Source organism: Metopolophium dirhodum, chromosome 3, assembly GCF_019925205.1.
Source record: "Metopolophium dirhodum isolate CAU chromosome 3, ASM1992520v1, whole genome shotgun sequence".
NCBI lineage: Eukaryota > Metazoa > Arthropoda > Insecta > Hemiptera > Aphididae > Metopolophium > Metopolophium dirhodum.
The window spans coordinates 15,915,422-15,932,758 of NC_083562.1; the positions used below are offsets into that span (position 1 = coordinate 15,915,422).

At 26.1% G+C, this 17,337-nt stretch overlaps 2 protein-coding genes across 4 annotated transcripts; one reads left to right on the forward strand and one right to left on the reverse strand.

Moving 5' to 3' along the window:
• Positions 1-3,220: 3,220 nt before the first annotated feature.
• On the reverse strand, positions 3,221-12,074 carry LOC132941064 (phosphorylated adapter RNA export protein). Of its 3 annotated transcripts, XM_061008919.1 has the most exons (8): positions 11,582-12,071; positions 11,252-11,454; positions 10,674-10,745; positions 10,354-10,595; positions 8,755-8,846; positions 8,456-8,648; positions 5,629-5,692; positions 3,221-4,399 (listed from the first exon to the last, which is right to left on the reverse strand). In XM_061008919.1, exons 1-7 carry the CDS (start codon positions 11,618-11,620, stop codon positions 5,676-5,678), a joined length of 858 nt encoding a protein of 285 aa, XP_060864902.1. In that variant the 5' UTR covers positions 11,621-12,071; the 3' UTR covers positions 3,221-4,399; positions 5,629-5,675. The 3 variants fall into 3 exon arrangements, with proteins under 3 accessions (XP_060864902.1, XP_060864901.1, XP_060864900.1); XM_061008918.1 differs by lacking the exons at positions 3,221-4,399; positions 5,629-5,692 and adding an exon at positions 6,169-6,794 and having other exon boundaries at positions 10,354-10,592; positions 11,582-12,074; XM_061008917.1 differs by lacking the exons at positions 3,221-4,399; positions 5,629-5,692 and adding an exon at positions 6,169-6,794 and having other exon boundaries at positions 11,582-12,070.
• LOC132941065 (6-pyruvoyl tetrahydrobiopterin synthase) lies at positions 4,285-6,001 on the forward strand. Its single transcript, XM_061008920.1, has 3 exons — positions 4,285-4,485; positions 4,946-5,025; positions 5,631-6,001. Exons 1-3 carry the CDS (start codon positions 4,427-4,429, stop codon positions 5,906-5,908), a joined length of 417 nt encoding a protein of 138 aa, XP_060864903.1. The 5' UTR covers positions 4,285-4,426; the 3' UTR covers positions 5,909-6,001.
• Positions 12,075-17,337: the final 5,263 nt, after the last annotated feature.

A 17,337-nucleotide genomic window follows, 5' to 3' on the forward strand; every position in this document is an offset into this window, starting at 1 on the left:
ATTTTTTAAAATAAAACAAAAAAAACTGTATTTTTTGTTTTAAATTGATTTTCTTAAAACATCGTTTTAAACAAAGTAAATTTTTTGAGTTTTAAACAGTTTAAAACAGTGTTTTAGACAGTATATTTAAAATAACTTAATTTTAATTTAATATGTAATTTACTAATTATACCTATGCCAACATGGCAATATGCGGTGTACCTATACTAGTATATACTATATTATGTATCACTGTTTATTTATTACTTATTTTAAATAAAGTACCGATTTTAAATGTATTTTAAATATTTTATGAATGGATGTTTTATGTGGACATTATATTGTGTATAATACATTAATTATTGAGTAAAAACATTTTAAACTTGATAATCAATTCAATAAAATTAAAAAAAAAAAAATTAAGAATGGTAATAGATATAATTATTAAATACTTAAACTTTTTTTCTAAAGGAACAAAAAAAACACAATATTCACTTGGATTTTACACTGTTTTAAACATATATTTATTCGTTTTAAACAATGTTTTAAATTCATGTTTTAAACAAAACAATCCTGCGTAGGATAGAAGATTGAGAGGGCTTGTGATTTTTTTTCAAGTAATATATTATTTTAAATATAATTTGTTAGGTTGCACAACGTCAGTGTTAGAAATAGTATCTGTCGGCCGGCCTCCTTTTGATATTCTAATGGATTCATATACAATCCTACCTAAGGTATATGAGTTGTGATAAATTAAAATAGTTATTTAATTAGAATTTAGTTACTTACATAACTTAAAAAAGAATTATTCAAATAATGAAAGATAACTCAAGGAATACAAATAAAAAAAATGATTTATAGAAGAAAAAAATATAGTGCTTGATATATTAAACCAAACTAGGTACTTTGGTTTGGGTGCAATAACAAGAATTTTTAGTTTGTCATTTAACACTTTTAGCGTTTTGTTTTCACTTAAACATATGAGGTACGTACAAAATACGAATATATAGGTAATACCTATATATCTACTATAAAGTATAAAGGTAACGTTCAACACTCCTAGTTCTTACAAATCTTACACGTCATATAATATTATATTTTTTCGAAACCATATAAACGTGATATTCTAGAACATGACACGCGTATACATTACCGTTATTCGACTGCTATTACGTAATTTAAAAATAATCCAGGCAGACATTCGATTTTTCTTTAATTTTAAAAACCCCATAAGGAGTTTCAACATTTTATAGTATGCACCCAATTTTTAATAGAAGTAGTAATATATTTAATATATACAGTAGAAATCATTTATAATGACACCGTGGTTGTATTGACATATATTATATCGGGTTTTATGAACTTAAAGTAAAAGACCCGAAAAATGCATAGGTAAGTTTTATAGGTATGTAAAAATTTTATCGGTAGTTATGACTATCGGTTATTACGACCTATTTTCCTTGGTCTCTTGAACGTCATTATAAAAATATACATACGGAGTCGTCTATATTACAGACATACTACAGTACCTAGTACAGTCAATACAATCGTGTAGGCTATAAGTATTAAGTACATGAGGATTCCCGATTCCTACATGTACAAAATCAGTGGGTACTACTTACTAATTACTACTAAATACTTAAATTATACATACGCGGTATTTAGGTATTATCCCAAAAATGTCTGAACGAATTGAGAATTAACCGGACTGATATACAAAAAAAACAGGATATAGGTAGTCAACATGACAATTTACACAAAAACGATTCAGCGTGAAGACATTTCGAAGGATATTTTGTGATTTATATACCTACATTACTAATAGCAGTTCATTTTTTTTATCCTACGTTGAACTAATTTTTACAAAGTTCATCGTATATTTTGCAGGTAATAATAATAATTATAATAATGTAAGTAATCATTAGTAATTATAATATTGTATTGATTATTATACAAATTTGACTTACCTACCTACCTACAACCTACATATTTGAATAGTCATAACTCATAAATATTATTAGGTAGTAGATACCTAATATATTAAAGTATAATATATTTATGCATACAATATATGGCTTAAGTATAATATATACTTCTTAAAAAGATAGTAATTAAGAACCTATATATTTTTTTAGTTTTAATGCCTAGGTAAATACTGTGTGGATTTTGAATACCGAAAAGGTAAAAATTACCAATCGTACTGCATCGATGATTATAATATATAGGTACCTATAGGTATACCTAGGTACCTAGGTATTAAGGTATCTATAATTCGGAATTCCTATCTATTATAATTTATAACTAGCTATTTGTGTCTTGTGAGTCGTGATTATTGTGTTGAAATTAAAAAGACGGTACTCTATAAATTTAAATACTTAATAGGTAGGTAGGTAGGTACTCATTGGTAGAAATCAGGGGGGGGCTTGAGTGGCTTAGGCCATCCCCAAAAAGCCCGTCAAGCCCCTCCACTTTTAGTTTTGTAGGCTCGAACCTCCCCCCCGCTCATATTAATGTAAATTATTTTTAGCCCCCCTAAAATTTTAATGGTTTTCCGCCTATGTAGGTACTTACCGGACTGATTACTTATTGACAAGTGACAACATTATTATTGATTGCTACATTGTTTTTATAAAATAATTCAAATTGTTATTTGTTAGTATCTTTACGACTTAGGTATACCTAGTACCTACCGGCTACTGTATACTACCTTATACAATTAATTTGTAAGTATATTTTGATAATGTTATATATAGGTAATCTAAAAAGGTAAAAAGGTCATAAGTCTTCACAAATAGTTGGTAATTACCAAGATATTTGCTTACTTTACATTAAGTAAAATATTACTATCCATATTATTTAGAAACATAACCATATATATAGATAGGTTAAGATGGTTGAGTATAGGTAAGTTATCAAAGGGGCGTGCTGGGAATAAAAATTGGCCCTGGGGATACAGACAATTTGGCCCAGTTTTGGGCTAATAACTAATAAGTAATAATAAAATATTTATAAGTTGTTGACCTAAATTGTACTCAAGCAGCTCAAATTTTCGCCAGGCCCAGGAGGGGATCCACCCGCCATCCTAGCCAGTTCACCCCTGGGTTATCTAGTAGGTAGGTACTAAGTATAGGCGTATAGTCATTTATATAGCCATATAGGTAGGTTTGTAAGTATGGTAGGTACCTTAACAGTACTGCTCAGTGGTCCTTAAATACGATAAAATAAAATTTAATTAGGCAGGTATGCAAAACAACTTTATTTATATTTTTAAATAGGTACAAAAACATAACAATTGGAGTTGAAAAACAGAACAAAAAAATAAGGAATAACAAAATGTTGGTAAACAAAATTTTTCTACATTTCTTACATAATAAATTACTAATTTACTTATTAGACGATCGATTTACGTCTACATTTGGTTCTTGCAAATGTGTCAATTAATTCTTTGCAATTCAATTTGCTGAACATTTAATTCTCTATTAAGAACAATGTTAAATTATTCAACTTGTCATCAGTTTGGGTAGACCTTAAATAGTTTTTTACGCGTTTGAGGCATGAATACGATCTCTTGACAGTACAATACTACAATAATTGGACACTGGTACACTCACGGAAATTCTCAATGCTGTGTTAATGTTTGGAAATATTTCAATATGTAAAGATTTTTCTCTCAAATACTGGCACAGTGTGATTGGAGTTAAATTATCTATGTTAATATCGATATCACTATTTAGTAAATAAGATTGCAAATGTAAGCATTCTGACGAAAAAGTATTATCCAAATCATTCGGGTACATTTTTTGCAATTTTTCAGCGAACTCAACTATTTTCAAAGAATTTAAAGATGTAATTTTTATTAGTAGGTACTTAAGTAGTACTTGTTGGCTGTTATGGCTATTAGTTGTGACTTTATTATATATAGTTGTGGCTATATATATATTATATTTTAAAATAACAGAAAAAGAATATAATAAGTCTATCGTTGAGTCAATATGCAATAGTACCATCAATATCGGAAAAATAATGAAATCTCTTGAAAAATTTGCCGCCGTAGGCACGTACCTATAGTGACTGCATATAAATACGCCACCGGTTATATTGTGTACGAGCATACGACGTATAAACTAAGTTTAAACTTTAAAATATATAGAGGTCTATGATGTAAGATCCCCTATTCCCCTCATTGATGTACAATGTGACATCGACTGATCAACTAGATGGCAGTGTTGCTTCGTTGAATATTACTTTCTATCGATTCTTGATAAATATTAAATTTCATACTTCGTCAAGACAGTGAGGCGTGGCGATAACTGTAAACTGGACATAGCCAACAGACCACTGACTGTTCAGTGTTCAGTAGTTACTAGTCAGTACTCAGTAGTCAGTACTCGCTGGCTAGTCTGAACTCTGCAGTAGTTACCTAATCAACAGACATTCAATTAAAACAATGCCTTTGGCGAACATAACTCGCGTTGAGAAGTTTAGCTCCTGTCACCGGCTCCACAGGTGGGTACTCATACTCATAATATTATTCGTTGTATAATTATGTATAATTTATTAACCTTATACAATTACAGTTACCTACCTATTTCCCTTTTAATGTATTAATGCTAGAAAATTGTTTTTATACAGATTAACTCAATTATTATTTATTACTCTAATGAGTATATTGAGTATTATAAATATTTATAATTCATAATATTAACTAATTATTATAATAACAACACTAAAAATAGATATTTTATATTTTTATGTCCTGTATTATTTTAAATGTTGGATATTTCTTTTTTAATCATACCCAATAGGCAATAGTGAATAGACAATATTTAGATCAAGCACCTACCTACCTACTTATTTATGTAAAATTAAACAAAATAATGTAGAAAAATATGTTTGTCTTTTTTAGATGTATCCAATAGTGAATACTAAGTAATTAATTATAAAAAAATTATTATTTATATTATAGCAACAATTTAAGTGATGAAGAAAATATAAAAATTTTTGGTAAATGTAACAATAAAAATGGTCACGGACATAATTATAAAGGTATTTCAAATGTTATTCTTACTATAAAAATTATTCTCAGAGTTTTCAAAATAATTATTTATTACAATACACATTTTAAATATTAAAACATATTTTGTGTAGGTACATTAGTGATGAAGTTTATGCAGACTTGGGTAAAATACTTTTAAAAAGTATTCCCAATACTTTTAAAATACTCTTTAATTTTTGTTTTAAATATTAAACCAATGATACTTTTTTCGGGAAAATTTTCTAACATTTATAATTTTATAATTCTAAATATAATATAATTTAAGTTGTTTGATACTTGATTTAAAATTTTAAAATGTGTGTAATATTGTAAAAATTTCCAGAAAAATGAGAAAACAATTATTATTGTAAATAATAAGTACTTTTTTATAGGATTAAAACACTTTAGTTATTTAGTTATTGAAAATACTGTTGAAAAAAGTATTTTAAAAGTATTCGGAATACTACCGAAGACTGAGTTTATGTACCTACCACTATACTATGTTAAATTATATTATAACAATTATTATATTTTACTAAACATAACCTTATTGTATTTATTATTGATTAATATTAGTTATGAAATTATTATTTATTACCCATGGTTATACTTACAGTTGAAGTTACAGTTAAAGGTCTAATCGATGAGAACACTGGCATGGTTATGAACGTGTCTGACCTAAAAAAGTATATTAACATTGCTGTAATGGAGCCATTGGATCATAAGAATCTGGATATGGATGTACCTTACTTTAAACATCATGTCAGTACAACTGAAAATGTAGCAATTTTTATATGGCAAAGTTTGAAAGATGTTATGCATAATCCTAATTTGTTGTATAAAGTTAAATTATTTGAAACTGATAAGAATATTGTTGTTTATAAAGGTGAATAATTTATTATTATTGAGTAAATACTTACCTGTTGGCTGTTGTAATAACAATTGTATTTTTATAAAATATATGTTTTTGTAGTTTAATAAGGAAAAGTTTATTTTTTTTTTTTTATCAGTACCAAAAATAATAATTAATAAAAAATAAAATTATTGTACTTACTATTTTCATATTTAATATTTTTAGATCTTATGCAATTAAATCTATTTAAATTTTATATTATGATTTATATGTAAGCTTTAAACCAAAATAAAATATAATGTTCAAAAAAATAAACAACAAAATTATATTATATTACAAATAACAAATAAGATTACTATATTATGAAAACCATTTTATTATATTCTTAGAACTTTTTGAAAATACAGTTGAATGTCTTGTCTACTACCTTGAATATTATTTTTAAATCAGTTTATAATCATAAAAGTAGAATATTTTACTGCACTTGGTTTACATTACTTAATATAGTTTTTAACATTGCGGACATAGGGGGCTCAGGGGTACTTATGCCCATATCCTTATCTATCTTGATGATTTTAATACAATACATTATAAATCTTATATTTTTGTTCACAGAATGTTGAAATCCACAGAAACTTATATATTGAGCTAACATAATCATTCTAAAAATTCTACTACAATTAATAAATGTATATAATGTTGTTTATTAAACAAAGTAAATTTAGTACAAGGAATAGATTTTTTTCTCAACTTTTAATTTTTGGAAAAAATTAATAGTTAACATATTATTATGTTGATAAGAAAACAAGTTATTTTTCATTTTAAGAATCATATATATAAACAATTAATCTGATAACTCTTCATTTTCAATAGTATAATTTGATGATAATGTTTCTAGTTCTTCATTTAATGTTTTCAAAATATCCACTAAAAACATAATTAAGTTTTTATGTATTAGTTAAATTAGTTAAACTACAAATGTTATCAACAACAAATTATAAATTAACTATTTCATATCTACAAAAATTAAACAAATAAAATGTTTATAATCATTGTAAATTAATTTTTTTTTATATACATTATAAGTTATAACTATGGCTCTTGGAAGTAGTAATTTTGTGAATTTGTAAATAAATCTTCCACAGTTGCATAAAATGGTATACTAGGTGAGATAGGCACTATTATCAAAGTGACAGAATTCAATATATGCCATTTTATTTTGTATATAAATTAATATTTTAAGATTTTTATCTTATTTCGCATATTTTGGAATAGGGAATCATGAATGTTTTTTATTTTTTGTGCATTTAAAATTAAAATGTTTTTAATTTTTAAAAGTTAAAGTTAATTCATTTTGATATATGACAATAATATGTTGCTGTATTCTTTCTTCTTAATATAAATCATATATTTTAATACTTTTTACTAATTTTGGTAAGGGCCAGATTTATTAAAAAGTAAATCAGTTAGGTACAATTTTTTATTTAGTGTAATTCATTATCATGTGTAGGTTACATTCAAAATTGTACACTACTTCTTTCTGTAAATGGTTTTAATGTAACTAACTTCATGAAAATGTTCATGTCTATATAGCTGAATCAGATGCTATTTGAACAATATCAAATATATACGACACTGTCACTACATATGGAATATTGAATGCACATTATAGGTGACCCCTTATCATGGTTATTTTTCAATATAATTTTGTAGTCAATGTTTTCTAATATTATTATTATTGTATCCCATTTCCCTTTTTATTTTATACAACAATACATATTATAAATTATAAATGCTCGTAAAGGTCATGCATAAGAAACCCTTGAAAACATAATTGAAAAAAAAATTATATTAGTGTATTTTTTAATTTATCAGCAAAACCGAATCTCATCCTAATTTTATTAATTTCAAATTTCAAATTTGAATGAATGAGTACATGTTTTTTGTTTAAGCGTTCGTTTATAATATTTATTAGGCTTGATTCTTGCACTAACATGAATTTACAAGCCCTGATAATAGCTCTATTATTATAATATTGTATAATACGGTTTGTTATATAAAATAAATGGTACACAAAATAAAAATATATTTAATATATACCTTGTGGCTAATATAATATGTGAAAATCATTGTCTACTAAGTAATATTGAAAAGCAACCATGTTAAGTTTAAGAGTCACTTACAATATGGATTCTTCTATAAATAGTAAGATGATACAGGCATAGAATAGATTAAATTTAATCTATTCCACGGTACAGGGTTGTTGATATTTGATATTTATAGCAACGAGACATGATAATGTTTCATAAAGTTAGTCACATAAAAATAATATACAGAGAATAAAGTAGTAAACAAATTTAAATACAACCTACACAAGATGATAATGAATTAAAAATACATTAAAATTAAGTAAACAAAATACTTAGCACTGAAAAAAAAAACATCCAGTGTTTTACTTTCTAATAAGTTTTTCCTTTACCAAAATAAGGAAAAGTATTTAAGTATATAATTTATATTAAGAAGAAAGAATACAGTTAGGTGTTATAACCACATATAATATGTTTAGTAAAAATTGTTTAGGCAATTACCTTTATTATCCTGAGCAATCATTTTTCTTAATTTTTCTTTTTTACGTTTCATTTTTTCACGCTTCTTTTTCTTTTTTATCTCTTCGTTCTGAGGACAGCTAAATAGATCTTTTTTTGCTGAATTTGGAATTGATTTATCTTCTTTAATTAAATTAAAAAATATTCCTCCAGATGTTCGTCTACGGTTACCATTCTAAAACAAAACTATAATAGCTAAACTACGATTCTTAACATCAAATAACTAATAAGTTAAATATAATAATAAATTAATATAACTATTAATTGAATGATTGTCAAACCTTTATCATTTGGCCACCATTAGCTTCTATTAAACAAGTTTTCTTATATTTTTCAAGAATGATTTTCCTGTCAATTTTGGATATTACAGATACTACAAAGAAAAAATTATAAATATTTCATATTGTAATACATATATATCAAATGCATACAATATATTGCATATAAGATATTGTTAAGAGGATGTCAGCGCATTATAATATGTTTTCTCTCTCTGGCTCACGTGCAACATAGATAAAATATATTTACGCAGAATCATTATTTTTTATGTTTTTAAGTAACCTTGAATAAAATCACCCATTAAAAAACCGATAGAGAATAATATTTTTGAGGTATGACAAATTGATTAGTCTAAACATTGTCTCAAAACAATTTAAACATCATTTAAATATACATTTTATTGTTTATTTTGAAAGTCAAATAACAATAAAATATAAAATCGATATCACACCCTCAAAAATATTATCTTCTATAATTTTTGTAATAGTTGATAAAAGTAATTACTAATTTGTAAGAGGTTTTTTTAAAAAATCATAAAAAAAAATAATTTTAGGTGAAAGCGTTTTATCTATGGTACGCGTGGATCTCAGAGAGAAAACAAATATTGGGCTGACAACCTTAGTATGGATTACTAAATACCGTAATATTATCATAACTATTTTTTGTATCATTAAACTCAAAGTATGATAAAATGTAGTTTGTACTAACATGTATGTTTTTTCAGGGCCGGCTCAAGCAAAAATAGTGAACAAGGCAAAATCAAATTTTATCGGACGTCTATGTGACTAATATTAAAATATTAAAAAAAGAACAGAACTATATTTGTTTGATTGATTGGGCTCAGGGCTGATCAGGCATGGCACTAGAATTTTTTTCCAGGGGTGGCAGAGTGGGGAAAATATTTTTTTTACATGGGCTTAGGTTTTTTCAACAAATGCTGAGGTTATTTAAATAAAATATAAGTATTTTCTTATCATATTATAACATAATATAGCTATTAGCTATTATACACATTTTTATATTTTATGCTCTAAAAGTCTAAATAGAAATATGTACCTACAAACTTTTGAATAGTTAAAAATATTTTAAGAATAATGTTAAATATTTTTTATGTACCTTATGTATTTACATAATGAATAATGATGTACAAAAATGATAATTTCTTTATACATTTTTTGATGTAGCTCTTTTAAAATGTTTTATGACTTTATTATATCGTACATATTTTTCAGTGGGAGAGCTGGCGAGAGAGCTTAACTGTTTTCTGGGGGGGCTAGGGCTCTTTGGCGCCATGCCTGGGGCTGATACTTAGTTATGGCCTCCTACTCCTTAGAGGTTTTTTACATGTGGTTATAAGTTTAAGGTATTTATGAAAAAACATGCATAATTAGCAAATATCAGCCTAAAAGAAAACATGAAACTTTCAAAATTCTACATTTATCACAAAATATGTAATTTAAAAATGTTATTAGAATTTATTAAAATTTGATTCAATTAAGTACTTTGAGTTTGAGTTTTAAATTAACTAAGCTAATATGATAGGAAGATAATAGACCTGAAAATATTAAATATAAATATATTTAACCTTTAACCTAACTTACACATTAAAATTTTATTGTGTTCATAAAGATTTGTGCACAACTCATCCAAAAACTGATCAATAGTCTTTTCTTCAGATTCACAAATATCAAGTAATATTCTAGACTTTGATGTATTGTCATTATCAGTTCTTTTTTCCTCAAATCCTTTTGTATTTCCATATTTGTAATGACATTTCTTAAAATCATTTCCATGTGAATATCTTTTTTTTACAACATGATCAGACTCCAAATCATATTCTCTACTGAAATAAAACAATATAATATTAATATCATTTTTTTATGATTCGTTTATGATAATTTCATAAATAATAATTACTTACTTTTCTGGTATACCAGTTTTTTTATTTGACTTATTTGATGAAAAAACACGTTTCCGTTTTGGTCCATTGTTCCTGAATTGAATTAATTTTTTTTAAATTAAATATTAATTATTATTAAAATAAAATGTAGAATTATGTGATATAATCAAGTTTATAATTATTAATACTTAATTCATATTTCTCAAAAAGTGTAATGGTAATATTGAAACAGATATGTTCAATAGTTTCTTATTAGAGAAAAATTTAATAAATGTTTTTTTAAATATTTTGAATTTTGATAACACAAAATTTAAAATGTGGAATATTTTTAAAATAGAAATGTTGGAAAAAAATTAAATAAAAACTATAGGTACGTAGGTATTATATTAATTGGGTTAGTTATTAGTCAGTGACTTATGTCATGCACATAATATTACATCACTGTGGGATTCACAATTAAAATCAAAATTAGTACCCATAAAAATGAATGGTTTTGTATAATTCATAAAATAGAATAACATTTTTTATTCACTTTTTGAAATTTTAAAATCTTCTTAAACATAACATAATAATTAATAAATAAATTAACATAATCATACTTGGGCTCATAGTTTGGATCATCCATATCAGTGTAAGCAGCTGTCTTAGGGGTTACTTCAAGACGGGTAAGGCATCCCTCCATCTGTTCTCCAACAACAATATCTCGCCAAACCGATCCCCCTTTATGGTTAACAGTGGTAGTTGCGTTTTCTTCAACATCGTCGAAATCGTCTGTATTCAGATCCAATACATCTGAAATGGACTAAACACAAAATTATTTAATACGAAAACAACAGGCAATATTTTAAACAATTACTAAGGTATACAAATGTATATTTTTACGGTTTATATAAATTGTGACAAAAAATCTAAGCACACTGTACATTTACCTCGTTATCAGAGTTGAGAACCGGAGATGCCGAATCCATTATAAGGTGTATGAAAATCTAAATATCATACAACCTATCTTTTTTATTATCAAACAAAGTTTAGGATATTATGTAAAAACGTATTTTGTACATTAATAAGTACAACAAATTAGATTCACAATTTCGGACTAGGTATATCATGGGAATTTCCGAACTTCGGAAGTTTTCAGTTGATACTTGAGATACTTTGATACGTTACGTCTTGATCAAAATTAATAACAATTAAGATTAAAATCATAGACTTATCTTAGTCCATGATTAAAATTAACGAAAAACTAATAACGATGACGAATAAATTCGTTCAAAAATCGACCATCAATGTGGCCATAAACTATAAAGGTATGCCGGTACTGCCGGCAATATTACATTGTTAGTTACAACAATTTCGTATATATTTCTTGTGCTGCAGCGGCGCCGGGCGCAGCCAAACACAGATGTATAGCACTTATCTTTTATCTATGCTAAAGTCTAAGATAATAAGATATAATATATAATATATTATTGTTCTATGATAATCAATGTAATGATGATAATATAATATGATTGGAACACGGACTAAGATATCTTAGTCCGTGGATTGGAACAATGTGGATTTATAAATAATTTATAATTTATAAGTCCACCTTGGATTGGAAACAACAAACCACACGGCGCATTAATTAACCATCAGATATCAGATAACAAGTATATAATATGATAACAACTTGGAATTTTTTTCATTTGAATTTTGTTATTAAATATTAATATTTTATGTTTATTAATTATTATTTTATTGAGATCTAAAATACTTAAGTTAAATTTACAACGAACGATGGAAGGTTTAAATCCTAAGATACCTGCTAAGATATAATTAATGATATTTAATTTGTATATCAGTTTTTGTGGATGACATTTCCATGGCTGTATTTGAAGATTTTGTGCCCCGGGGTAACATATTTTTCCGCCCCCCAAAAATTTTATTTCTTAAAATGTAAGGTTCTTATTATTTTGGGTCATAATTTATGACTCATAAATGTGGTTAGATTTTGAAAATTGGAAACCTTGGTTTTTCAATGAGTTAAGAACAATCAATGATGCAAACAGAATTTGTCGGTCGGACTTAGTTTCAAAGTTTGCAAATTCCCCTTCATCGGGGGTTTTTTTTTATTAAATTTCTTCATTAACAATATAATATACAGTAAGTATAATAGGTAATTTCCGATTTCACCAAAATTATAAGGATAAAAAACTTACATTTACAAACAAAAAAAATCAAAAATGTTATTTTTGGTATTTTAATAGGTAATAAGATTTTAAGGTTTTGAAGTTTTTTCAATCTTCTACAGAAAATTTGACCGACTTTTTTATAGTACCATCATTAAACGTAGAAAACACAAATTTTGAAGAAAAAAATGCACGAAAATCGATTTGCAGCTAAACCTCATTCCTTCCAATATTTCATATTTTTATTTATTAGTTATCTCTTAAATCTCTAAGAAAACCAATGTTAAATAAAGTATACATCTCATATATTTTATTAGCATACTTACACCTTTTTTAGTGAAGTTTATACCTTAGATGGCTAGATATAGGTATTAAATGTTTTACAATTATATATTTTACAATAATTATTATTTTTCATTATAATATAATATTACAATACACTTTACATTAAATTAGTTGTTATATTAAGACACACAGTCGTAAAACCAACTCTTTTCTAGACGTTTTCAAAACGGATTGTGCTTAAAAATAACTCGTGTGTCATAAATTAGGAAATATTCTTGTTTTTTTTAAATAATTTTTTCGAAAAATAGAGGAAAAATATATGTAATATGTAAATTGTAAAGCTCATACAATTAAGAATTTATAGTTAATAGAAGTTCGATGTTTATACTTCATAGATATTTTTTTATTGAAATCGTGTAAATAATTTAATTAAACAATCGGGTAGATACCCATCGGCCATCACTAGTATCAATATCATTATATTACGTGTAAAATCACCGGCACAAGGTGCAGACTGCATTTTAAAAATTAAAAAAGTAAAATAAAATATAAAATAATGTTGTAGTAGAAGCTGGAAACTGTAGTTTATTCTAATTTATAATCCAATTAATGTAACTATTAAATTCATTATTGAATTATTATTCAGAGATCACTTTGGGATAAATTATGCGAAACGTATAATATACATACATGTAAATTAAATTAAGAATAATTAAAAAACATTTTGTGAAAGGAACAAGATTACTGCTTCTTAATTGTCTTAAGTCTTAATTATTATTAACAAATAAATACAAATAATAGATATTTTAATAGCTTTTTACTATTAACATTCATATGACTCCATTTTAACTTTTTAAAATTTAATTTTCAATAATTTAATTTTTAACTTACCTTATTTTAATAATTGTTATAAACTTAATAAATAACGAGTTACTTTTAATCAAATTCAAGTTAAGTTAATTTATAAATAATTAAATAGTAAATATATAAAAATTGTTATAGATGTTGCATATTATTACATAACCATTTACTAGAATAGGAAATTAGAAATATAGTTAAATTAATTTCTTGTTCCATTAACCAGAATTTATTCTTCAAGAAAAATAACTTAATTAAATAGTAAATACATATTATAACAATAGCCATTTAGGTATATATTATATTGTAATATATATATATAGGTGTATTGTATATATATAAAGATATACCATATTACCATACTACAACCTAACCTACTACTAACCTAACCTTTTTTGTATATTGCGGCATACGGGCATATTGTAATAATAATAATTAATAAATACTAATAACTAATAAGTAATATGATATTATCTTATTATATTAATCTGGATACAAATCATAAATGTACAATTCTCATTCTCAAGAACATAATATAAAATATTTTCGCCATAAATATAAGTTATTTATTTACATATTTATAAATCAAAAGATTGTATTTATTTTGGCATTTTCAATTTCGTATGCTTTTGAGTTTTGGTACTACATAATTCTATTAATCCAGTACCTAATAATTTAATTCTATGTATAGAAAAGCTATTGGCTATTTCCTGTGTTCAATAATATTTATGATTTTTATTATTTAAAACCATATTACTAGGTATTTAAATAGATCTATAATATAATATTGATATTAAAAAAAAAAAAAACTTAACTGAGTTAAAAAAAAATAGGTTAACTGTTAACTTTAAACTTTTTAAAATGTTTTCCATCAACTTAACTTAACTCAGTTAAAAATTATCATTAACTTGCCCAGGCTTGCTTATAATATGTAAGTATCTTCCATAAAATCCTAACAATTTAATGCAAGGATTATCATAAATTGATCTTACAGCAGCCTATAACACCAAAAATACATTTGTACATCATTATTTTATACACACAGTACTACACCTACCAAATAAAAATTTTACAAAATTTTAGTTCCCTATTATGGTGTAGGTACTTATACAAATAATAAATTGTTATTCGAAAATACAATTTCGTATACTTATTATTATTTACTAAATACCTGCTACAACTAAACTAAAAATAAACATATGATTACATAGGTACTGAGTGCCTAAAATATAATATGAAAATTGAATCTTTATTACAAATACTTATCGTTTACACAGTCACAGACCACAAGAAAAAATAATTAAAAAAATTAAAGAACACATCATTGTAAAATCGATCTGCTCAGAATCTAAAATCTAAAATATATCCGATACATTTAAAATTAACATATTAAATCATTATTATATTAATTTCGTACTCTGCAGCAGTATTCGGAGAAAATGATAGACTTGGAATTTTACAAATCTAGTTGGTATTATAGTCGGTATTGTAAATTTGATGCATAGGTACCACGGAATGGTCAAGTGGTCAACTGCAACCTATCCTGACGTGCAGTGTGCGCACTTTTGAATAATATACTAATATACTCGTATAGGTACCTATATAAATAGTGTAATACATACACGAATGCGTTACCTATCATTACATATAGGGCTGACGGTATTTCGGTATACCGGTATTTTAAAATTATTTTGGTAAACGGTATACCGTAAAAAATTGAACTGTTTCGGTATACCTAAATACCGATATGGTACGGTATACCGAAATAATAAATACAATTTAACTAGTAACGATATTTTTTACTTTTATTGTTTCACATTATATACTTTATTATATACTATCATATATAATATTGCCATTGATATACAAGAAAACAGCACTAAAACCGCTCATTTGGTTTTTTACGGTATACCGAAAATACCTCGGAAAATACTGTCAGCCCTAACCGTGCCATATCGGTATTTAGGTGTACCGAATCATTTCGGTTTTTCGGTATACCGTTTCAAACCGGTATTGAAATCAATACCGTAATACCGAAAATTATTTTCAATACCGCCAGCCCTATCATTACAAGACTCTATTACTCTAATTAAAATAAAATTTATTTTTATTTTCTCGAACATAATGTTTCAAAAATTATTAATTAATATATAATGTACTGGTATAGTATTAAATAAATTAATGGATGGGGGACGGAGTGGCCGAGCGGACTAAGGCGTTGGTTGTGACGCACACTGGCGCTAGTTCAAACCTCGGTTCACGGGCGGCATTTTTCTTCGGGCAAGTCACAGTGTCCGGAGAGAAGTGCCGCCATCTCCCACCCGGGCATGGCAGATACCCACGGGTGCCCACTAAAAATCTGCCAAACTAAAAACACAAGTGTTTACTAACCTACAGTTCCTCCCCTACAGACAAAAAACAAACAGCTAATGGTCATAGTGTTACGTATTATTGTAAAGTCAAAACATTCATTGCTCCCGTAGTCCGCTCTAAAATACAAACTAATACATAATAGTGAGGTAGGTATAATAAAAATTAAACATTATACACATAAAATATAATATCTGTAACGCGTAGGTCATAAGAATATTGTTGAACATTTTACTGCAGGCTGCGTGTTATTTTAGAAATGGTATTCATCAGTAAAGATTTGTCAACTGGGAATAATATATCATAAGCAGACTGAAATGTGTGAACTTTGCAGTGTTCAAAGACTAAGTTTTGTAGCAGATTTTGATTCGGACACGGTGTATGTATTTTCTTATTTTTCAGAAGGTTTCTTTTTATTTTTCTTAATTGATCAAAGGATGTATTGCCCATGGGTGTATTTACGGGGGTGGATATGAGGACAAATCCGCCTCCATGGATCGTTAAATACATGTGTATTATTATATTATAATTATTACATCGTAATCTGTAAGCTAAAATTCTTGTCATCCCCCCCCTACAAAAAATACTAAATACACCACTGGTATATTGCCCGCAACTTTTCAATTATTTGTTAAAAATAGGTTATATAAATTTATGGTAAATATTTAGAATTTCTTAATTTTTTTAACAAAATAGAATTTGCTTATGTTAAATATATAATATTTTTAATAAAAACATTAGGTACTATCCTTAATAAATTGTATTCATTTTTATACATTTTTTAATACATATATTACGGTTATACACCTCTGATCATAATAACTGTTCGTTTATTTTAATATAAACAATATCTAGTTTTTGGATTGTAGTTAAAATTTACTGGAGTATTTAACTCCCAACGTATTCTTTTGTAAAGTATTATTATTTCACCCAGGTTCCACCTGGAGGTTATAGACTGCAGTACTTATCCTAACCTAACCTAGTCCATATAGCTATATATT